This window comes from Sinocyclocheilus rhinocerous, unplaced genomic scaffold (genome assembly GCF_001515625.1).
Source record: "Sinocyclocheilus rhinocerous isolate Xijiao unplaced genomic scaffold, SAMN03320098_v1.1 scaffold666, whole genome shotgun sequence".
Classification (NCBI taxonomy): domain Eukaryota; kingdom Metazoa; phylum Chordata; class Actinopteri; order Cypriniformes; family Cyprinidae; genus Sinocyclocheilus; species Sinocyclocheilus rhinocerous.
In genome coordinates this window covers 1,104,381-1,129,916 of record NW_015661984.1, presented here as the reverse complement: position 1 = coordinate 1,129,916, position 25,536 = coordinate 1,104,381, and the positions used below count along the sequence as shown (strand labels likewise).

At 36.5% G+C, this 25,536-nt stretch overlaps 1 protein-coding gene across 1 annotated transcript in view; it reads left to right on the top strand.

The window, feature by feature from the left end:
- Positions 1 to 25,536, top strand: part of LOC107727032 (XK-related protein 7-like) — a 67,633-nt gene that overhangs the window by 39,694 nt on the left and 2,403 nt on the right. Inside the window, exon 2 of the mRNA XM_016536788.1 lies at positions 17,119 to 17,318. Within this exon, the coding sequence (XP_016392274.1) occupies positions 17,119 to 17,318 (200 nt within the window). The remainder of the gene's footprint in view (positions 1 to 17,118; positions 17,319 to 25,536) is intronic.

Below are 25,536 nucleotides of genomic sequence, written 5' to 3'. Positions count from 1 at the left end.
ACTGTGACAGCTACACACTAAGTGGCAGTCTGACTTTTACACACTTGTGACAAAGACACACACACACACACACACACACACACACACATAAATACAAGCATCCAATCTAAGACCATTACCAATGTGCTTAATGTGAATATATTATACATTTTGCATTTACTCGGATGTGTGCAGCTCTTGTTTCATGTCTGATTTCTCTAGCAAATGAATGTGTACAGCTCACAGACAGATCCTATCAGGGCTGAAGAGGTTGGCAGCACACACTGATCACTTGCCCTCGATTCTCCTTGTCTCTCTCGCTTTAAATACCTGTCTTTCTCATTCTGTATTTCTCCTGCTTGCTCCTTCTCTGACTTTCCCCCTATCTGATGTCCTCTTGATGGATTGATCTTTAGGTTTTCTAATGAAAAAAATATTACTATAACAAAAGCACTAGTTGGTTTGTTGCCTAGTTGCTTAAAGCTTCAGATTTTTGGGGTTTCAAGCTCTTCCTTGTTGCTTCCCTCCCTCCCTCACTCACTCACTCACTCACTCCCTCACTTACTCACTCACTCACTCACTCACTTCTCATTTATCCTTATTATTAAAGTAACATGTATAGTGTAAACACCATGGCAAATGCATATATATCAAAGTAACTGTTAAATGTTACTTAATTGATAATACCATATTTTGACCAAGATTTTTTCTTTTTTTTCTTTGGGTAGCTTCCAAAGTACAGTATTTTTTTGTGATATTTAATATGACATGGTAAATTACCACAGATTTCTGGACATGTTCTATAGTAAAATATCATGTTTTACCATCCCAAAAATCTATTAATTATATAACAAAATGTATTAAGTATTCAACAATTAGGCATACCATTTTTCCAGAGACGGTTTGGCTGAAATCAATATTTCCGCCCTGTTTTCACTCAAAACGAAACTACTCTGCATGCTGTGCGCATGTGAGACTGTTACCTAAAACTGTGCTTATTATCTATCGCGAGTTGTTTAAATCACAGTAATCTAATACGGTTTTAATGGTAATTAAAAGATGAAACATGAGTGATGAGCAGGCAGACTGCAATGAGGAGGACCTGCGGTATGTTTGAAACACAGCAATATACCTGAACAGCTCCTCTGGAACAGCTCCATTCTCCAGACATGTTAATTATTAAAAGAGCGAGCATGGCACCACTCTCACATCTCCATGGAAACAGCAGAGGTCAGGGTAGCGGATGACATCAAGTGGCAGACAGAAGGAATAAGAGGGAGAGAGAGCAAGACACAGAGAGACAGATCAAGACAGAGAGAGAGGACTTTGGCAGTTCATATGTCTGTGCTTGAGTGCTAAACCAAGTTTGCCCAATCCCACAGAGGAAAGCCAAACCAGTTCAGTCTGATCAAGACCACGAATGCTGTCACTCTTTCTCTTTTAGGCTCTGATGGCTTTGAGAGTGCATTATAAAGTCTTCTCACTGTAAGATTACATGGCATATGCAAATTGAGTGCTGCTTTTTTTTCTGATTTGGCTTTTAATTGTACAAGTTAAAATCCATTGACAGCTTAACAGGTTAGTTCACCCAAAACGAGCATTTCACCCTCATGTCGTTCCAAACCGGTATGACTTACTTTCTTCTGTAGAACACAAAATAGATTTTTTTTTAAAATGTTTCAAGTGTTTGGGTCCAAAACAACGCTGAGGTTGAGTAAACGATTTCAGGTTATCCATTTTAGCAGAGATAGTAAGGCATTGACTGTGCAACAGGTCAAATAAAATACTTAGAAACTCAGATGTGAATTCCTACTAGCTGCAGTGTGCCGTTACACAGCTCACTGAATATGTTTAGCTTGGAGTCGACATTTTGCTAGTGAATCTAATGCCTGATTCCTCTGCTGTTGCCTGTAGCACTAGTTAATCATATTAGTTCAACTTTGTGCGCCACTGGTTGATGTTACCTGGAGGCGTCATACATTTGCATGCTTGCTAAATATTCAGCTTTAGACTTGCTTTTAGATTTAGCAGTCAGACTTTAAACATATTTATTTAACATTTATATGTTTATATTTAACATGCAGACTAGATTTAATACTTATTTTTAAATATTTACTTAACCATGTAAAATTCTTTTTTATATTGAAATTATTAATGCCTCCTTATAGAATACTGATTGCTTTGTCTGTGTGTGTGTGTGTGTGTGTGTGTGTGTGTGTGTTTAGTTAACTCTATTAATATATTTTTTTATTTCTATTTTATATATTTTTGTCCCGAGATGTCCCTAAAGAGAGGTAAACTTTAGCTTACATTTGGGGTCATCTTCATAAATAAAATTATTAAAGTCTTAAATGTCCATTAAAAGAATATTTTAACAATTTATATATATTTTATATGTGTATGTATGTATATGTGTGTGTAAATTATTTTTTAAATTGAAATTATATATAACATACATGTCTCAAATGTTTACATTTAAAAACAATTTCATAAATAATTGTGTTCATAATTTTATAATTTTTTTAGACATTATTTAAAATATATATAACTCTACTACTAACACACACACACAATGAAAGTAATGAAAGGAGCCCTATTATGCCACTTTTTACAATATGTAATATACGTCTCAGATTTCCCCAGAATGTGCCTGTGACGTTTCACCTCAAAATACCCCACAGATCATTTATTATATAATTTTTAAAATGCCTATTTTGAGTGGAAGCAGAAACACGTTGTTTTGTGCATGTCTCTTTAAATGCAAATTAGTTGCTGCTCCCCGCCCCCTTTTCCAGAATAGGGCTGTGCCTTTACAGCTCTTGTACCTCATATACTCTGCAAAAAAAAAAACATCTGTTTGGTTTTGATTATCATGTCTATCGAGCTGAAATAAGTACATTTTTGATGTGTACCATTCTGTATTTCCAGTGAATTTTAATGAGAGAAGAGCCAGGGTGGGAGAAAAACACTGTGGCTAATCCCGTAAAGACATTTTGTGCGTCTCTTTGTTCCAGACCACTAGCCTCACTAATTGGAAAGATTTGCTTTGAGAGAGAGAGAGAACTAGATAAACTAATAAGGAGAGAGAATCATTCCATTCTAAAACCAGATCGCCCCTTGTCCTTGACTCTATAGAGTGCTAAATTAACTTTAGAAGTGAAGTAAACTCTTTCTGCCAGTGAGTCACTTTCTGATAACCTGCTGTTCTGAAAGCTTGCTTAATGACGTCACCAAGCCTTCTGTCTCCATGGCGATAATGATCAGCGCTTTTGATTGGCAGGCGAGCGGAGTGAGAGAAGGCAGAGATGGACAGATTGTGGGCTTGAGTGGGATTGTTTCACGAAGTTGGTCTTTGTTCCGTTCTCTGAGACATCCAGGAAAGTGACAACTGAAGAAGACAACAGAAAAATGAAGATTCGTTCTAGTCGATCATTTTGAAGATTGAGTCATTTCAGCTTTACATCGTTTGACATGATTTTTCTCTGTCTCTATCGCTCTCCGGCTCTTTGTTGTGCTGAGTTTTGCGTCTTCCCTGAATACAAGGAGGGAGAAGGACGGCGAAACAATCCAAAAATTATTCAGCAGGAAATAAAGTATAAAAAGAGCATTAGATAGTGTATAAGGTTTATAACAACACTTGAAAATTATAAAGTGATTTTTTTCCCCCGTCGTTCGTGTCAGAAACAGTTTTCTTACCGAACTCACTCCTATTTTCCGCTGATGATTTCGCTTTGTTGGAGAAAATGGAAAATGTATAGTTTATATTTTCCCGTTTATGCAAAAAAGAAACCTTCAAAAATAGCGCTGGTATTGCAGAGGCTTATCTCTCTGGAGCGCACAACTTTATAAAAGTGTTATTTAAAGCCTCATGGGACAGGACAGCTGTCAATCAGATACTGGACTTCTTGTAAAGAGAGAGGCAGAGTCTCAATCTTTATCTCTCTGCAATTTTGACAGTGCTGACTGCTGCTGACCAGGACGAGAGAAAAAGAGACAGTCACACAGTCAGCTAGAGAACGTGTGTGTGTGTGTGTGCGTGCGTGCGTGCCTGCGTGTGTGTGCCTGCGTGTGTGTGTGTGTGCATGTACACATCAATAAACATTCCTGAAAATGTGTTTACCTGAGACAGAGTGCTGTGGTGCTGCATGCATAATGCATGTGAAAGCATCTACGTAGGAATATTACATTGTATTTATACTTATATACTTCTCAGGTTTAGTAATTTGAACAAACCCCTAATCCTAAGTATTAAGCTTTGGTGTGTAACGCATCCTGCACTATTTGTGTTACGGACATGAGGTGTGATTTTAATTTGACTGGATGATTTTTGCAAAAATCCCAATGAGCTGAATTATCATATCTAAAAATCTAAAAAGCTAGAATATCATAGAGATTTAGGGGTCACCTTTTTTGCCAGTAAACATATACCTGGCAACCACCCAGAGCACTCTATACTCTAGCTTTGTGGCAGCAAATTTTGCACAAGCAAGCACCACTTACATTTTCTTCAGGGAAAAAAAAAACTCTTGTCTAATTGCATTATTTCAATGTCAACCTTCCGACCTATGAATATTTTATTACATTGTATATATATTTTTTTTTTTTCAGTGGAGTTAAAAGAGCAACTACAGGGTTTAGATGATTAGTTCCATTGTGTGTGATTGGCTGTGTCATGTGACTCATGGGATTTCTCTGATAAGAAGAACTTTGTCTCTGGCTGGTTTAGTGTGTTTTAAAAATTTATTTTAATTATCTTGATAAAAATACATTTAACTGAGAAAAAAAAAAGTTACCTTGTCTCTTGTATTTTTATTTATTCATTTATTTTATGTATTTTACTTTTTTTTATGCACAGCTTGAGAGTTTGACACACGGCATACAATTTGATTTGCATGTAAAGTTTTACAAAACGTGCATTCAAATATTGACTTATTTTCAGATTTTAGTTTTTTGCAACTTTTTCAAACATTTTAAAAGTATAAAAATTAGGGATGCACCGATACTGATACTGGTATCGGTATCGGGCCCGATACTGAGCTCCTGTACCCGTACTCGTTAAAATGCAACGATACCAAACGCCGATACCACACAGCATGTGATAAGTGCCATATTCAGACAATGAAACACCGACAACAGAACAACAGACAGCAGAATGGAGTTATTAGAGATTAAGGATGTCTACGAAGTATATGTATGCAATGAATATACTGTTAAACATTCAGTATTAACGCCTGTATAGCTGATGTGCGCGAGTTGATAAGCAAAGCACGCTGAGTGGATTGAGCGCGCAGCGGCGCAGATGCGCGAGCTTGTCGAGTGAATATACCTTTCTCACAGACATCACTGGAAAGTTTGTAGTTCATGCGGATATGTAAAAAACAAGTAAGTGGTTGATTGTAATCCATTACATGCCTTTCTATCAAAGTTATCTAACATTATCAAGCTGAATTTGTTCTGACTCCGTTTAACTCTGAGTTCTTGTTATATTTTATTACCATTGTCTAAACTATAGCGAATAAACTGTGATAATGGGAGAAATGTTGAAGGTGTCTGAATAAATTTTGGTTTGACTGTATCTATTTGATAAATAAAGTTAACCAACTAACATTATAACTGCTCTTTTGGTTTCTGTACCCAATGTTTTAAAAATGTACAAATGTAATTAAAATATTGGTATCGGTACTCGGTATCAGCAAGTACCAAAAATAAAAGTATCGGTATCGGGCGAGTACTGGAAAAAGTGGTATCGGTGCATCCCTAATAAAAATTATTGAATATGATTTTTCTATCATTCTATCAATCACTTGGGCTGTCACACAGACAGCCCTGGCTATAATAGAGAAATGTCAATATGCTGGTAGAGATGAATGACAGTCATTACTCTGTCAGAAACAAAATAACAGAATATTTTTGAAGAAAGACAGTAAAGGAAAAAAGCATGTGGTTTGGAGTAATGTTGTTATTCATGGAGCTGTGCAGGTTTGTGCTTGTATAGACTTACCGCAGGAAGGCTGGGCACTTTTTCGTCTCCGCTGCCTGCTTTCTGCATGACAGAGAGGGATTTACGGCACTCCGGTTTATGTATTAATGTATTCAATGCAGTGAGGAACTTCCTCCTATGAATGTCATCTCATCATCTGCTTCTTACTCGAATCATTTCAAAATGATGCAGTGCTGAAAGAATGTTTGAGTCCAGAGAGCTGAAAGCATGTTTACACGCACACACACACATGCATACTATACACACACACACACACACACACACAGTGTGAATTCATATTCACTGCATTTACTGACATCATATTAGGAAAGCAGCCGACACACATGCACACACACTTTTGTTTTTTCTATAATTGAGGTAAATTTTCTCTGACTTGTTTTTACTGACATTGATATTATTTATGAATCATTTTTTGTCAGCAGAGGCAGGTTTTGTCTGATTCGGCTCACTTCTGAGGGCAGTTTTGTTCCTAAACTATAGCTAAGTACACACACTCAATATTGATGATGTCTTTGTGCTGTAATTGCTTAGTGGGTTTAATTTACAGTTTAAGTAGAGTCATTCAGACAGTCACTCACCTGGGTTTAGTGTATAATCCATGGCTTAAACTGGACTCTCTCCATTCAAATGGGATAATTACCCTCATTTAGTTAAACCACATGCAGCAGTTCGGCTTTCTAACTGCTCGTTTTCTTTCTTTCTTCCTCTCTCTGAGGACTTTATGTCTTCCAATAAAAGTTATTGCAGCCGTATAAAGCATCCTTACTGCGAACTTTCCACTTCAAATTATGGAAGTGTTCAAACTGGTCAAAACACACAAGACAGTCCCAACATATTGCTTATGAGTGAACTTCGCAGAGACAAAGATTAAAATCAGCATAAATTACAAGCAGTACTTTATGTATGACAATACTGTATAGGTTTTACGATAAAATTTTTTTTTTTTGGTGCATTACAATGATGAAAACTGAGGGGAAAGAATCAAGTCTTATAACTCTAAGGTTGAGCAAATGATTTCAGGTTATCCGTTTAAGCAGAGTTTTATAAGAATCATGAAACCTATTATTATTATTATTATTAATATATTAAAAATGCAGTTCACGCATATCAAGACTTAAACAGACCTTTTCTATCATGAACTAAAATGAATTTTCAATTCCTCTTTTTCCTATCATCATGAAGAAAAAAGCCTGATATTAATTAATTAAAACATTGTTATGTTTTAAAATATTTTTTTAAATAAACAAGATGTGTAAACTCTTGTGTACTGTATCAAGGGTGTAAGGAAAATATGTTTTGTTTTTTACTTGGTTACACTGCCATTTTAGATTTAAACTTTTCTTGAAATGGTATAAATGTTTTTCAAAACCAAAAGAAACTAACATTTCCAAGAACTTTGCAGAACCTTTCCAAGAATTTGTTATTGACCCGTAAAACAGGCTTAATTTTGAGAAACTATGAAACTCATAAAATCAAGTAGAAATTACAGAAATTATGATAAGTTAAATGAATGGAAACAAAGATCTTGATGTAATGACAGAAGAATTCACTTCAACAGGAATGGAAAGTGTGTGTGTGTGTGTGTGTGTGTGTTTACTTACACAAATGTTTTCCCAGAAGTGAACAAAATCTGAGAAAATCTTTATTTGGGAATATCTGGGTCTGGGGACATCCTTACTTGTAAAAATTAAGTTTTTTTATGGTAAAATTACAGAAAGGTTTCTGTTAAGTTTAGATAGGCATATCTGTCTGTCATCAAAGCCAAAGCGGTTTATTTCAAGTTTATGACAAACAAGAAGCCTAGCAGACAGGTGTTTAAAGAGAGCTTCATTTCCTTGTGAGAAGGATTGTATGCTTCTTGCTGTAGATAAACATGTTGAGTAAAAGATTTTCCTTTTCAAATCCGGACAGATTTCTTTCATCGCAGTTCAATGCTGCGTTTGTGGAATAATTGGCTGATTCCTTATTTCAAAGAAGCCATAATATCATTGAATATCTTGTCAAGTCCTTTCAGTCAGGCTTTAATGTGGCGGCAGCTGTTTTATGTATGTATGTGCAGATGAGTGTGTGAATGTAAATGAGAGCGAGAGAGAGAGAGAGAGAGGCTCTTCATCTAGAACCCTGCGCGCCAGCTGCATCTTCCCTGCTTCCGTATTTTGTGCTCTCTAAGCCTCGTTTAGTGTAATTAGCTGTATTTGCCTGAGTTAATGAGTTCCCCTCCGTCCTGGATACTTGTTTTTAGAGGAACTCGGTGTCAGTCAGAAGGAGAAAGACTCTACCTATGACAGCCTCCATTTGTGTGTTAGTGGGTATATACGTGTGTGTGCGTGTTTGTGTTCTGGCTGGGACAACCTCCCAGGCCTCATTCACACTCAATGTGAGCATTAATCACGCTAATTACAGCAGCTCTACCCCAGAGGCTGCTGGGATGGTGGAGGACTAAGGTGGGGACAGGCTGATAGACAGGAGATGTTAGTCACGCTGCTCGTCACTTTGAATTGCAAATGGAGTCGCAGGGAACTTCATTTCTGCCTTTGAATTAGCATGTGGCTCATATTGAGTAAAAGTAGAAGGGCATTCAGTTTTTCCCAGCCTTGACTCACTCTAAAATTGATTCATTTACTTGCGCAGATCATGACGGTAAAGTAAGCCACAATAGTGTAGACCCATCTTACACCAGTAATGATAAAAATATGATATTTACATTAAAACTCATGAACTTTGGGCTGCTTCAGGTCAGTTTTTGATGTGTAATATCATGTTTTTATTGAGTTTAGGCTAGAAAGTATTGATTAAATATATACATTTATGTACACTGCCATTCAAAAGTTTGAGGTCAGCAAGATGTTTATTTTATGAAAGAAATTGATACATTAATTCAGCATTTTTTCCCTTAAATTGATTAACAGTCTTTTTTAAACTTTCTATTGATCAAAGAATCCCGACGAAATGATCATGTTTTCCATAAAATGTTCTTGAGCAGCGAATCAGCATATTAGATTGATTTCTGAAGGATCAGAAAATTGCTGATGATACAGCTTTGCTATCACGAGAATAAATATATTAAAATAGAAAACTCTCATTTTATATTTCACAATATTGCTGTTTTTACTGTATTTTTGATCAAATAAATGCAGCCATGGTGAGCTTAAGAGACGTTTTTCAAAAACATTAAAACTTTTCAACAATAGCATATACCATTTTAAAATTTTAATTAATTAAATCTCCTTTTTCAGTTTTTACAACTCATTTTCCACAGACGCACACTCTCTTTTATTTTAAAGATTTTTTTATTTTATTTAATCTTTTATATGGTAAATCCACATAGCTGAGAAGTGACTTGTTTGCTTGTGCTCTTTGATTCCGTATGTTCACAATTTGCCAGAAGTTTTTACCTCATTGCCACCCTCAATACCCACACCAGCTCTCATCCTCCTGCCTAATGGAAAAAGCAGGTCATACTAGCTTAAGCAAGGATGGATTATGGGCCGAGCCAATGGGGCCAGTGCCCCGGGGTCTCTGACTGTCAGGGGCCTCCAGACTCCTGGAAACAAGACACTGCAAATGTACTATTGATATAGATAGATAAAGAGCACTTGAATGTGTGCCAGTATCACCACAGTGTGAAATAAGTGAAGAAATAAGAAATGATATCTCTTCTCAGCACTACTTATTTCTTACTTTTCACAGTGCATTGTTGTCACTTTTGCATGCAGCGTATTACACACAAAACAGAATTGTAGTGCAATTGTGCAACAAAAACACTTTATTTTACACGTTTCTGGTGCAATTTTGATATTGTTATAGCAAATGAACATTACATCTCATAGTTGCGAGAAGAAGGGAGTCTAGAGTCCCAGGACCACATAGGACCATAATATACCCTTATACTCAAGTGGTTTAGAAGATGGTAAACCAGCTCAACCAAAAAGCTACCACCTTTGCTCTGTCCAGCCCTCTGGAAGTTCATCTGAAACTATGGGAGATCTTAAGTGGAAATGGAATTGAAAGCTTTCATTCGAAAATGAAAATCACATTTTTCTGTCTCAAAGATAATGCAGGGAACACTTTTGAATAATGATTCAGTGTTTTAGTGTTTTTCAATTCTAGTGCCTTTGTGAAGATTTAAGCCTATTGTCTCTCCGGTCTTGGGTCTAGGTCAGCTGGTTTGTAGTTTTGATTAAAAAACTTAATTAAAGACTCTGGTGCAATTTTGATATTGTTATAGCAAATGAACATTACATCTCATAGTTGCGAGAAGAAGGGAGTCTAGAGTCCCAGGACCACATAGGACCATAATATACCCTTATACTCAAGTGGTTTAGAAGATGGTAAACCAGCTCAACCAAAAAGCTACCACCTTTGCTCTGTCCAGCCCTCTGGAAGTTCATCTGAAACTATGGGAGATCTTAAGTGGAAATGGAATTGAAAGCTTTCATTCGAAAATGAAAATCACATTTTTCTGTCTCAAAGATAATGCAGGGAACACTTTTGAATAATGATTCAGTGTTTTAGTGTTTTTCAATACTAGTGCCTTTGTGAAGATTTAAGCCTATTGTCTCTCCGGTCTTGGGTCTAGGTCAGCTGGTTTGTAGTTTTGATAAAAAAACTTAATTAAAGACTCATTGAATTCCTTTGAGGATTTGAAGTTTAAATAAAGAGGGTTTCTCAAAGTTTTCTTCAGTTTTCGGCAAGCAGCCTCTCACATTACACTCCATTTAATAGCGTGTGTGAACACAGGTGGTGTTTCATCTACACAGTTTCATCCACTTTCGTCCATTATTGTCGTGTCTCCAGTAGTTTGTTGTAAGAACCTAAGTATAACAATATATACCGAAGTATACTTTGTGCTTAAGGTGAAATGTATAGAGGCTTGAAGGTTGTACACTTTGATCAGGCTGAATGAAACAGCAGGTCAGCTGTTTCTACAACACAGTTTGACAGATCTCTTTGACAATGCCAAGTGTGTGTGTGTGTGTGTGAACATAAAGGTTTTGAAAAGGAGTGTTATTGAGGTGAAGGTCTCTCACATTTGTAGCAACTTTCATTCTCAGCCATGTTGTATGATTCAATTGAAGACTCAAAGAATTTGTGTGTGTGTCTCAAACAAATATATGTGCTTATATCACATCTTAAACTGCACAGGGGTGCAAAGTCATTCAACAGTCAGACTCCATCAAAATACTGGGTTATGTATAACTTTAAATCTCTAGACATAGTTTCAGCACTGTTATCTTCAGAGTATAGAAGTTTGACCCGTGGGTCTGCTGGGGCCGTTTGAGGAGAAACAGAGTAGAATATTGATGCTGTGGTTCCAGACAGGACAAGTATCCCACTATGAGAGCAGAAGAGAGAACATCTCACAGATGCATTGCCTTCAGTTCTGCCTGTTAGTATACTCCACATACACCTGGAGACAGGGAACAGGAAGATTAAAGTCAAAAGATGGATAAAGAAGACATTAGAAGGGAAGGAGAGTAGCTAATTCGAATATATGCAATGCTTAGTGTAGGTAATGCATGTAATTACTAGTTACGGTATGCACAGAATGAGTTTATTGTACAGTATTCAAAACCTATTTCATAACTGAATGTTTCAGATGTTATTGTGCATTCATGTTTGTTTTATTTTTCATTTTTCATAATGTTTAATCAAAATGTCAAATCAATCTTCCAGTTAAAACGACAGACTTTATCCAATCATTTAGTCTGCTTAAACCCTCTCCATTCATTTTTGAGTGTGATGCCCACATCTTGATTCCATCGATGGATCTTTTCAATGAAATGATGTTTTATTAACAAGGTTCGGGAGCAGCACGATCAGATAATCAACCAATTTGGCACAGGTGTAACCCGTTTAGCTAATCAGCACAATACGTATATATACACAGCCTACTTAACTCTATCCTACGACAGTTTTCCGGCATCCCTTCTCCACCCCAACTCTTCACTCTTATGCTTGGTTCAGACTACACAATATTTTTGTCGGTCACGATAGTCACTGTGTCAGATTACACGATTTTGACTCCTAAAATCTTGTCGTGGCGTGGATAAGAAACATGTCAGACTACACGTTGCTTCCCAGCCATTCATCGCGTGCCGTCTTTAAAGACGCGTGTGATGTTATCGAGAAGGCGGAACTAGCAACTGACTTCCAAAAACAAGAGTGTAAACATTGCTGAAGCGCTTCCGCTATAGTTCGTCAGCATTTTTCTTTTTTTGTTCTGTCGTGGTAGTCCCTTGAAATGACACACTACACGTGCTGAAACGATGGAATCTTGCGTCCCGACGTCCATTGTCATTTACGAATCCCCACGACACCCTACGTCAAGCAAAACGTGGCAAAATCGGGCTAAAATCGTGTAGTCTGAACCGGGCATTAATCTATTCTCATCCATGGACTTTTAAACATTAGAATTCTATATTTGAATCCAGTGAATTTGAGAAGTTCTTTGATAGAACCAATTGAATTCCTCTCTTTAAAAATAAAGGTTCTTTTTTTTGCTTTTTATGTCTCCATTAAGGACCTGAAGAACAAAATGTTCTTTAGATTATTAAAATGTTCTTCACACTAAGAAAAAAAAAACCTTTTAAGACCTGTTACCTAAAATGTTCTTTTTGGAACCAAAAAATGGTTTTCCTATGGCATCACTGCGAAACCCCTTTTGAAAGCTTTATTTTCAACAGAGTAGATATCTTTGGTTGATTTCAACATGAATGCAGATTCCAAAAAAAATCAGCTGATTCAATTGAAGAATCTTCAAATTCAGTTAGCACAACTAAGGAATTCTCTTAGAATGTAATACAAGAGTGCAAATATAAGAAATGAAAAAAAGATTCATTTAAATTTGAGAATTCTTCAATTGAATCACACGTTCCTTTTCATACACAGCAGATGGCACATCTGCTAATAGACACCCGATAATAATGCAGCTTATTGCTGAAATGCAGACTGCGTTAAACAGTGTTGACTGTAAGCGTGTTAGACAAGAATACAGCTTGGCAGTCTCAACAGGGACAGGGGTGCTAATTACTGCAGAGGATAAATTAGCCACACGCAAACATGCTCAGTTTCTCTTTCTCTCTCTCTCTCTCTCTCTCTCTTTCTTTCTCTCTCTCTCTATCTCTCTGTATATTTTCTTAGTTGGAACTCTCTGCTCTCCTTCAGATCTTGTGTATAAAGTAATCAAGGTTCATTATGCCAGAATCAATGCGCAATGTAATTAAAGTCCTTCATACTGTAAAGCTCAACCGCTTTAGTCTCTACTCTCAGGTTCTCAGGTTCATCTGCAGTGTTTTTCACTGCTACCTGTCTTTTTATATCAGCCTCACTGCAACAGTTCAATGACAGCTGAACTCATCAGCCTCATAAAGCCATTTATCTGAAATATAGCCTAGATGTAGAAAAAAAAAAACGATGCTTTCTGTGATTCAGGTCTGTAGTGGTTCTCTCATTTTTCTCAGATTTCGTCACTCCAAACCACTCCAGTGCACTGGAGACCTCAAGATTAATTCATCCTTGTGATAATGGATGTGCTGGAGCACACAAACTAGCTAAATGTCTGAGATGCCACACACACACACACACACAGCAGAAATTGTAGCATAATGTGTTTGATTTTATTTGGTATTTGGCATGTCTTTGCTTTCAATGCTGTCTTTCTCTTTTACTCTCTCTTGCAGATAGAAAAATATTCACATTCGCTTCACATGGCGTGCTTGGCATTGGATCATCTCGAAATCTCCCATAGTGCCATGCAGGCTCGGTTCCCTTAAAACCTTTAGCCTATCAGAGAGGAGCATGAAATACAATCTTTGGCCCTCACCGCCTATCAGAGTTAAGCATGAAAAAATCCCTCCCGTTGCAGGCTGAAAGTGTAGAGCTTGGGATAAAGTATACTCTTCTGCAGCCTTTAGATAATGCAGCTGGCCTGAAGCTGGTTAGAGCCGAGATGAGAGAGAAAAAGAGAGAGTTAGAAAGAGAACAGGACTGAGAAGAAGCGATTCAGTTGAATCAGAGAATTCTTTAATTGAATAAGTTCTATTTCAGAATTCAGTTTGAAAAAGCATTACAACGAGATATATTAAATTGAATGTTTATTTATTTGAATCAAATGAACTTGAAAAAATTCCCATTCGAGTTTGAGAGTTCTTTGAATCAAAAGGAGAAGAAAGATGAAGAAGATTAAATAGATAACAGCGCTGCATTTTGAAAATGTATTTCTGCTGATTTGCAAGAAAGCCTAACACTACCTAATTTGATTATATGCTGCGTTTAAATATTTCAATAAAAACGTTCCAGCACATATAGTTTTTTCACAAAATAAAAATTTTCAAAAGGAAGAATTTAAATTCCAGTCTGCAAAGGAGTGGAATAATTTCAAATACTCGATTTAAAGGGTTAGTTCACCCAAAAATGAAAATTCTGTCATTAATTACTCACCCTCGTGTTGTTCAAACCCCGTAAGACCTTATTTCATCTTCGGAACACAAATTAAGATATTTTTGATGAAATCTGAGGGCTCTCTGACCCTCCCATAGATAGCAAGGTAACTACCACGTTCAAGATCCAGAAAAAGACCTTCAACTGTAAAGTTACGAAGCTACGAGAAGATGAACGAAGGTCTTACGGGTTTCGAACAACACGAGGGTGAGTAATTAATGACAGAATTTTCATTTTTGGGTGAACTAACCCTTTAATGTCAAGGGACTTTACATAAACACAAGTTTAACTTTTTCACAAAATCTGTCATTTTCTGTTGCTGTTTGAATGTAGTAAAACACCCACAGGAAACATCAGGTCATGTTTTCATTTTCTTCTGTCACTGGCCACAATTCTAACCTTGAAATCAGGATTAAATAAAATATTAAATAAAAAATATTGTCTTCATAATCATTCATACATGAGAAAATTGGCTGAGAATCAAACAAACTTGGGAAAACAGAAGTAGGAATCATGTCTTTATGGATGTTTTTTCTGGTGATTAAGGACACAAGATCGCTTCTCCTAGAAATGGTTGTCTAAAGCAAAAATGCTATGAAATGCACATCATATTTTGTAAAACAAGCACTATTTTTGGAATCAGCATCCCAAAATTAATAATAAAAAAGTATTGGATATCATTCAGCAAAATATGATAAGCTGTGTAATAAAATAACATGCAATTATTTAGTGACATTCAACTGAATTTGAAAATCCTTCAATTTAATCAGTCACATTTTGAATCAGTTGAATCAACTGAAAATGTTTTTGATCATTAATTGATCATAAAAGTTAAAAAAAAATCAATTTGAAATGATATTTGAAGAAAATTGGCAGAGAAAGAATCAGTCATTCAATCAACATTCAGTGCATCCTCTCTGATAGTTTAGGAAAAGGATGGCTTGAGCTTGACCATGCATGCGTGTGTGTGTGTGTGTGTGTGTGTGTGTGTGTGCTTGTATGGTATCAGGTTGTGTCCTTTTCTTCTCCTGCCAAAAGCTGCTGACAGGTGAAAAGCCCTCAGTGCCACTCTGCTGGTGTCATATTGTGATGGGCACTTTGACAGTCAGTTCTCTCAGCTCAGCCAAAGCTTGTTTTCAGATAGTTTAGGTACTAGACCTGTCTCACCCACTCACCATTCAACCAGGTTTACACCAGCATTCCCCCACAGTAGTTCGATGATTTATGCATTTTTAGAGAATTGTTGTCAAGACTGGCCAAAGAGAGAAAAAAAAAACACCACACAGCAAATGTAACAACACTTAATACTCACCTCAATAAATATTAATGCACTTTGTTGCAAGTCACAGCACACTGTGTTTAGTTTCAGCGTCTGAGGGAAAAAAAAGTCAAAAATGTCAAAACCAGTGACGGCAAATGCATTAACTAAAATTATAAAGACAGTATTATTTTTGTGGTACATTTTCAGGAGATATAATACAACCTTAGCAGATTTATGTGGCGATGTTTCTGCATAGCCTATGCACAAGCAAGGTATTCAAACAGGTTGCATCCTGTTCTTGCCCAATCAATGTTATTAACCTCATGAATATGCAAATAAGAACTTGAACTACATTTTAAACCATGAGAATGTCCTAACAGAGTTTCCTCCCCTGGTTTTTAGCTTTTTTTTTTTTTTTTACTCTAAGGCATCTTTTTGGAACCATATAAGATAGCATGTTGTCAAATACTTCAATTAATTAATTGGAATTCTACATTTAAAAACAAAAAGATAATACAGGTTGCATCCTGTTCTTGCCCAATCAATGTTATTAACCTCATGAATATGCAAATAAGAACTTGAACTACATTTTAAACCATGAGAATGTCCTAACAGAGTTTCCTCCACTGGTTTTTAGCTTTTTTTTTTTTTTTTACTCTAAGGCATCTTTTTGGAACCATATAAGATAGCATGTTGTCAAATACTTCAATTAATTAATTGGAATTCTACATTAAAAAACAAAAAGATAATTGCCCTGCTAGAATTGACTTTAAAATCAGTATAGCCCTATGTTTAATTACACAGTAGAGAGCGCAGAGCGGTATAATATTACAAACTGACAACAGGAAAAAAAACAGTGCTGAGGTACATTCAAAATAATAAAAAATAATAATAATCATGCACAGTTAAGACTGCAAAAATATCTTTTGAGAAAGGCTGAGCATCTAATCAAACTCTATTAAATTAATCTGTCATGTTGCTAATACAAACACAATAATTAGCTCAGTGTTTGTTCCATGTGTTTGGCTGGTAAATCAAACTTCTGTTGTTGTTTATGCATTTACAAAATTGTTAATTTGTCATGTTGTAAGTATGCATATTGCTGGGCTTATGCCGTTATTGGCAATATCAGTACATACAGTAAACAATTGATGTGCTTTGGTGGGCCGTCACTGAAGAAATCATTAAATGTGTTAAATTGAATTTATAATTTGACTACATTCTGGGGTATTTTGTCACTTTCATTAGCATTAATTTCTTACCCTTCCCTGCAGTTGTCAAATGTATATGTTATGTATGTTGTAGGAGAATATACATGTTAATGTATATTTGCAATCAGTGGCTAAAGAGAGAATATATCCCCATGTAACATCATTGGACCTTTAATTACTGAACCTAAATAACCACTTGACATTTCCCCTCTGTGTGTCTCCAGGTATGTCCACACCTTGTGCCTGGGAGTGCAAAGCCGTTGGCATGGCGGACCGGGTCAGCGTCATTTCTACTGGCGTCTGATGTTCGAGAGCGCTGACATCAACATGCTGCGGCTGCTGGAGGCTTTCCTGAAGAGCGCGCCTCAGCTCGTGCTGCAGCTCAGCATCATGATCCACAGCAACCACATACTGCCCCTACAGGGTGAGACAACACACACACATACAGAGGTTTCCCAGGTGGGCACATGAGATGCTTTTAGTTGGGCATACTTAATGAGGAGTGTTGAGAAAGAGAGAGAGGACAGAACGCTTGTGTGATTGTGCTGTGATCGTCATGACTTATTCATACGGCCACTCCGGAGAAGACGTTTGCTTGTGATGAATTAAACAAAACGTTTAACACGCTCCTCTCTGTGCGATGACATATGACACGACTCTACAAACATGGAAAAAATGACAGCAGTATATTATATGAAAATAGAAAATAATTAACTATTATTTAATACAACTAAGAATAACTGTAATAATACTATAATATATAATTATAATTATATTATATATTATTATAATGTAATTTTTATTATTATTATTATTATTATTATTATTAATAAGGATGCAAGGATGCATAAAACTGATGAAAAGTGACAGCCTTTTTAACATTGTTACAAAAGACTTTTTCAAATAAATGCTGCTCACAGTTTCCACAAAAATATTAAGCAGCACAACTGTTTTCATCACTGATAATAAGAAATGTTTCTTGAGCAGCAAATCAGCATATAAGAATGATTTCTGAAGGATCATGTGACACTGAAGACCGGAGGAATAATGCTGAAAATTCAGCTTTACATAACAGAAATAAATTACATTTTAAAATATATTCAAATCCCAAACATTTCATTTAAATTGTAATAATATTTCATAATATTACTGTTTTTAGCCTTGACGATCATAAAAGATTTTTTTTCTCAAAGGGGTCCTATTGTGCCCCTTTTACAAGATATAAGTCTCAGGTGTCAGAATGTGTCTGTGAAGTTTTAGCTCAAAATACATTACAGCTCATTTATTATGGCATGTAAATGCCCCTTCTTGGGTACACTCTTAAAAATAAAGGTGCTTCACGATGCCATACTCAGAGAAACTGTTTACTTTAGCCGCATTCATCCTGAAACTTGCTAATTAGCACATTATTAGGAAAGGCGATTTGCAAAGATTCATTAAAAAACCTTACACTCACTTCTTCTGGAGGTGAAGCTGGATCACGAATGATTCGTGCGAAGATAGATGCATTTAGGCAGATCGGAGGGCGCATTCCCTTCATAAACAAACGTAATCTACTGCGTCTTCAGCGGCTCAGATGTCGGGAGTAAATGACGACTGCTATGTTCATTATTGCATCCAACAACAAAACACCTTGATCGTTTAGGAGTCATTCTTGTCTACATCTGCTCCGGCCGTGAAACAAGGCGGACTGATGACAGCTCACTCAGTCTGTGCTGAAATGTTACTGTCAGTCAAACAATCGTGGGAGGGGCCTGTCTGTGTGAGAAAGGGTAAATGATTTAACGAGATAAAAAAAAAAAAAACACTGGGTGGATTTTTATCATTATAGGGTGGTTGTGTACACACACTGCCAACACACATTTCAGTTCAATCAGCGTGTAAAAGTGCATGTCGCATCCAATGACCCCTTTAAGAACCTTTAGTTTTAAGAGCCTAGAAGCAAAAACACTGTTTTCTTGAGTGTCTCTTTAATTGCAAATGAGCTGCTGCTCCCCGCCCACATTTCCAGGAGAGGGTGGAGCCTTTACAGCTTGTGCCTCAAATACTCTGGAAAGAAAAAAAAAAAAAAAACATCTGCTTGCATTTTAAACCCTTGTCAGTTTAAACTTCTGATATACAGTTTTCTGAGCGCACACACACAAAGCCGTCTGGATATTAAACTCTCTTTTGCATCAGCTGTGAAATACACACAAGGTTATGTCAAAAGCGCACAAAAAACACGCAAGTTCACATAATGTTTGTTATGTCTGTGAATGTACACAGTTGGGGAAGAGTATATTAGATCTATGAAACAGCATTTCAACATGGTAACAACACAATACTAACGCAACTCATCCAGACATCACTCGCATGTTTTGGGGCGGGAATTATTTAAATGAGGGACATTGTGACGTGTACATTTCCAAAAGAAAACTCAGGACTACAATCGAGGTGGTTGAGGGAGTTCAGAAACAGCGCTTAATGATATAGAGAATAACTCCCTCTGGAATGGACTTTGTGCTATTTATTTAGCAAATCTTTTTCAAGCCCAAACAGAAACATTACGCACTAAAGCAAGTGTAAAAAAGATAATATGACCCCTTTCAAAATCTTATAATCGTATTATAAATTAATAAATATTGAGATTGAATGATGTATAAATCATTAAAGTAAAAAAAAAAAATAATTTTAAACCAGAGGAGACTGCTTCCTCAGAAGGCCACCACATGCCACTGAGAAAGAAACCGGTACTCAGGAAACAAAAACATGAGAGAAAAAGGTGTTAAAAAAAAAAAAAAAAAAAAAAGGACAAGAGGATGGAATGAAAGAGAGATAGAGGGATAGAGAGGACGAGTGGTATAGCAGGACAGAGAGCTCAGAGGGACTGAATAGACTTAATTCTGGGTCATGGGTTTGGTAACCAACTACCACACAGAAAGGCTTTTGCTTGTTCTTCTTATCTTCTTTCGCTTTTTTCCTGCGTTTTCTGATCTCATGGCCCTGCCTGCCCACCTTTGACTTTCACATTGTGTCAGCAAATCCATTTGAAAGTGAGCATCTGTATGCTACACTCCCTGTGGAGAGCAGAGCACTTGAAGTGAGGACTGTGAAGTGTGCAGTCTCCTACACTATAAAAAAGCTGTATTTTTTATCATTATGATGTTTTATGTTGATGATTGTTTTTCTATACAGTAACTGCACTGTTACGAAGAAGCTCAACTTCACTGTCCTTTTCAAACAACCAAACTTCAAATTAATTAATTAACTAGCATGTATGAGGGCATTGAGATGTTTTATTATATCTGAATCAATATGAATTTACATATATCTGATTTAAACTTCAGAAGAAAAACCGCTGTTAGAGTTGAAAGCTTTGATTCATTTGAGTGAATCAATTCAGTCTCTCTGTTTCAGTAACAGATTCAAAACTCTTTAATGATTTGTTTGTGCCATCAATCAAAAATGATCATCGTCTCCATAATCTCGGTTTGTCGTTAAAAAAATTATATATTGCTTAGCAGATTTTAAATTCTTCAAATAATAGATTAGAATGAATAACTCTCTTTTGCATCAGCTGTGAAATACACACAAGGTTATGTCAAAAGCGCACAAAAAACACGCAAGTTCACATAATGTTTGTTATGTCTGTGAATGTACACAGTTGGGGAAGAGTATATTAGATCTATGAAACAGCATTTCAACATGGTAACAACACAATACTAACGCAACTCATCCAGACATCACTCGCATGTTTTGGGGCGGGAATTATTTAAATGAGGGACATTGTGACGTGTACATTTCCAAAAGAAAACTCAGGACTACAATCGAGGTGGTTGAGGGAGTTCAGAAACAGCGCTTAATGATATAGAGAATAACTCCCTCTGGAATGGACTTTGTGCTATTTATTTAGCAAATCTTTTTCAAGCCCAAACAGAAACATTACGCACTAAAGCAAGTGTAAAAAAGATAATATGACCCCTTTCAAAATCTTATAATCGTATTATAAATTAATAAATATTGAGATTGAATGATGTATAAATCATTAAAGTAAAAAAAAAAAAAAATTTTAAACCAGAGGAGACTGCTTCCTCAGAAGGCCACCACATGCCACTGAGAAAGAAACCGGTACTCAGGAAACAAAAACATGAGAGGAAAAGGACTTTAGCAAAAAAAAAAAAAAAAAGGACAAGAGGATGGAATGAAAGAGAGATAGAGGGATAGAGAGGACGAGTGGTATAGCAGGACAGAGAGCTCAGAGGGACTGAATAGACTTAATTCTGGGTCATGGGTTTGGTAACCAACTACCACACAGAAAGGCTTTTGCTTGTTCTTCTTATCTTCTTTCGCTTTTTTCCTGCGTTTTCTGATCTCATGGCCCTGCCTGCCCACCTTTGACTTTCACATTGTGTCAGCAAATCCATTTGAAAGTGAGCATCTGTATGCTACACTCCCTGTGGAGAGCAGAGCACTTGAAGTGAGGACTGTGAAGTGTGCAGTCTCCTACACTATAAAAAAGCTGTATTTTTTATCATTATGATGTTTTATGTTGATGATTGTTTTTCTATACAGTAACTGCACTGTTACGAAGAAGCTCAACTTCACTGTCCTTTTCAAACAACCAAACTTCAAATTAATTAATTAACTAGCATGTATGAGGGCATTGAGATGTTTTATTATATCTGAATCAATATGAATTTACATATATCTGATTTAAACTTCAGAAGAAAAACCGCTGTTAGAGTTGAAAGCTTTGATTCATTTGAGTGAATCAATTCAGTCTCTCTGTTTCAGTAACAGATTCAAAACTCTTTAATGATTTGTTTGTGCCATCAATCAAAAATGATCATCGTCTCCATAATCTCGGTTTGTCGTTAAAAAAATTATATATTGCTTAGCAGATTTTAAATTCTTCAAATAATAGATTAGAATGAATAGAATAAATATCTTGGGCACACTTTATTTTAAGGTCCAATTCTCGCTATTAACAAACCATTAACTACCACTTTTCAATAAACTTTTAATTTGCTGCTTATTAATAGTTAGTTGTTAAGTTTAGAATTAGGGATGTAGAATATGGTCATGCAGAACATGTGCTTTATAAGTACTAATAAACAGACAATATGTTAAAAATAGGCATGCTAATAAATAACTAGTTAATAGTGAGAATTGGTCCTTACACTAAAGTATTACCAAAATCTTTTTCTTTCTTTTTTTTACTTAATTCTTATTTACATTAAACATTACATCTGTCTGATCTAAATGATGGTTCACAAATACATACATATACAAATGATGTATTGTCAAAATCATATAATAAATATTGTCAAAAGGCTTGTAAATCATTTGTGGTCCAGCTTAAAATATTGTGAGAGCAGCCACGGGTAATCATAAATGCTCTTCTCACACAAAACTCTAATGCTTAAAATAAAACCAAGTTGTTACTACTGTAGTTCAAAAGCATTACTTTCCAACACTTACTGTAGGTGATGCTTTCAAACTAGCTTGGGCAGTTTTAAGCTGGATGGTTAATCACTACCATAAGAAAGGAACTCACAGAAGAGCATTTTAGGGAATGAAACAACACAGACATGGCATGCAAATTAACAACACCATCAGCAGGCACAATTCATTCTTTGTGAATTCCCCACTGTGTGTTTTAAGGTCTTTGAGGTCTCGTGGAGAGTCTTTATTCTTTGACTGTAACTCTTATGAAGTAATTTCATACAATCTAAAAGCACAAATGCTGTTATTAAAATGCATTATGCAAACATCTCCTGTGTACTTTCTTCCTCCACATCATTCTGGCAGTAGCAACTCAAACTTCCCTCTTTCTCTCTCTTAGCACTGGCAGCGCTGGGCTTTAACTTGTCTTATCCCTTTCTCTTTAAACTGCATTCTAATCTGTGGCAGTCTTTGTAGCAGTGGGCTTGCGCTGCGTCTGATGTTTGATTTAATTAAGATTGCCAGCGCATTGCTCCATGAGAACCTCTGAAATAGAGGCCTGGAGAGCATGCGGGCAGGCTGGAAGCGGAGCGGGAAAACGCAAACTAATGCTTTCGGATCTCTGCTAATTAAGGCCTCACTTAATCTGGATCTGCACCAAATGAGTTGCTCAGAATGAGAGCAGAGACAGAGAATGTGAGAGAGATGGAGAGAAAGTGAAATGCTGGTGCAAAAGAGACTCAAAAAGAGTAAACGCTCTATAAACAGCGAGGGTCAAGCTTGTGCAAAGAGAAATCCTGAGTATGATATGCACGATGTTTCCTTGAAGTGAAAGAGTATTTCTTGAAATATTTATACTACTGGTTGACATGACCAATATATTTGCCAATATTTGGTGTTTTTAATTATCGCCATCAGCCGATGAGTTTTTCTGTTTTAAAGGGATAGTTCACCTAAAAATTAAAATTCTGTCATTAATTTCTCACCCTCATGTCGCCCAAACCAGTAAGACCTTCGTTCATCTTCAGAACACAAATTAGGATACTTTTGATGAAATCCAAGAGCTTTCTGACCCTGCGTAGACAGCAACGCAACTGACAAGTTCAAGGCCCAGAAAGGTAGTAAGGACATCAAGAACATGTTCGCGGAGGGTTTCCTTACAAAGTGACATCACCAACTACTGGCCTGGCATGCATAATGCAGCATTTTGAGTAATTTTCAGGGATCCCCGTAAACGGGAATTGTTTTGACAATGAGCATTAACTGCATGGTCTTTATTTGAGAAAATATTCTTCCATTTGCACACAAACTTATGAGACTACTGAGTGCACTGCCAGTTGCAGTATTTCCTTTCTTGTTCTTCTTTATTTGTCAAAAATACTATAATAGGGTTACGGAATCAATAAGTTGCTATCAAAAGTATAAATCTCGTTTAATTTATTTACTTTTTCAAGTTACTACTGACTCATTTTAAAATTATGTATTTCTAATTTACTATTTAGTAAAACAAATTTCATTGCAACGTGCTATTTACTCAATTAAATTATGATTTATTTACTCAATTAAAAGTGCAATATCATATATATCAGCTTTATGTCGGCCATCAGCCACCCTGCTGTCTTAGATATCAACATCAGCCATTAAAAAATCCATATCTGTCGATCACTAATTTATACCAGGATCAACTTTTTCACAATCCAGGCCTGACAAAAGCAACGGGCTGCCTTCTTTTCATGCGGTGATCATCCGAATATCCTTAGCTGACCTTGGATAAGCCAGCCTGGAGGGTTTGAAGTGTTTAACGCGGTGAAACTGCAAGTATAGCTCTCTAAAACACACGTGTGTGTGTGAGGAGTGAGACAGGAGAGGAATCAAACACCAGAACAAAGCCAATCTGCCGGGACCCACCAGATAAACAAACATGCAGTGAGATGTATTTAAGAGCTGATCCTCATGATAACATCAGCTCAGTGCGGAAGCCTCCTGAGATAGCTCCATATCTCTCAATCACACACATTCACACACACCTCTTCTTCACCTTTTCACTCTACCGTGTGCTCTAGGGTACTCGCAAACACAATATAAAGCGCCTGTCTGTCTCCCTGTCAGCAAGTCAAACACACACGCTCACACTCGCTTTCTCTAGAGAGACATCCTCTCAGGCAGTTGGGGAACAAGCCCTGCGATTTGTTGTCTCACCAGGTGTTGTCGCTTCTGTGAAATATTATTTGAACACTAAAACAAAAGCAACAACCGTTACAAAACTTTGAACCTATTTTTTCCTGCCATCACTCTTGAAAGAGCAGCTGGCGCGTCTTTGCTAGCTCACGTCAGTTTGTGTTTCATAAGAGCCACTGTGATGTCTGGGATTAAAATCGCTTTGCATCTTTGCCTCATCAGAATCTATTCTCTCAAAATGTGTCTGTCATGATGCAAGGTATACTCGCACATTCATATATTATGAGTCCAGATAGGCAAGAGACATCAATTAGGGCCTGAATTATTCATGTTTTGAAAGTTAATTATTCAATTGCATGTTCAATTAGGAATGAATCACATCAGATCTAATTAAATATTGAAGGCAGAACTCTGAGAATGTGGAAATGCAGTTATTCTTAATGATTTTGATTAGGTTTTATATTTAGCACTTGTCTGTTTCAGGCTATTTAAATGGTCCCAGCTAGAGAAGCTGCACGGATGCAGCATTTACAGCCAAATAAACACACAAAGCAATGGAGTACAGTGATATTTTGCGGGGGACTGACACCTCGTCCTTATGTTATAAATACAATAAAAATAATACAAATAAAATAATAAAATTTACAGCACAGTAAAGGCTTTATAAATGAAATAAAATGTATACAAACTTTTATTTCGCTGAAGAAGTGCACCAAATCGGCGGCGCTGAGAACCACTCTCTCCTGTAGTGGACTCAAAAAGCCCGCAATCTGACTGTAACTCAGCAGCTGGGTTGTTTCGTTGGAGACACGCTCAACCCAGTGGTTGGGTAGAAAAAAAAATAACCCAGTGTTAAAAATGACCCAGCAACATGGTTACAGAAAAACTACCCATCACCTGGGTAAACATATTAAAAACAACCCAATAAAATGACCCAACGGGCTGAACCCAGAATTTGGGTTAAAAAAATAACCCATAATTTTTTTAGAGTGTAGTCACTATAGAGTGTGCTACAAACTGAGATTTAAGACAGACTTAAA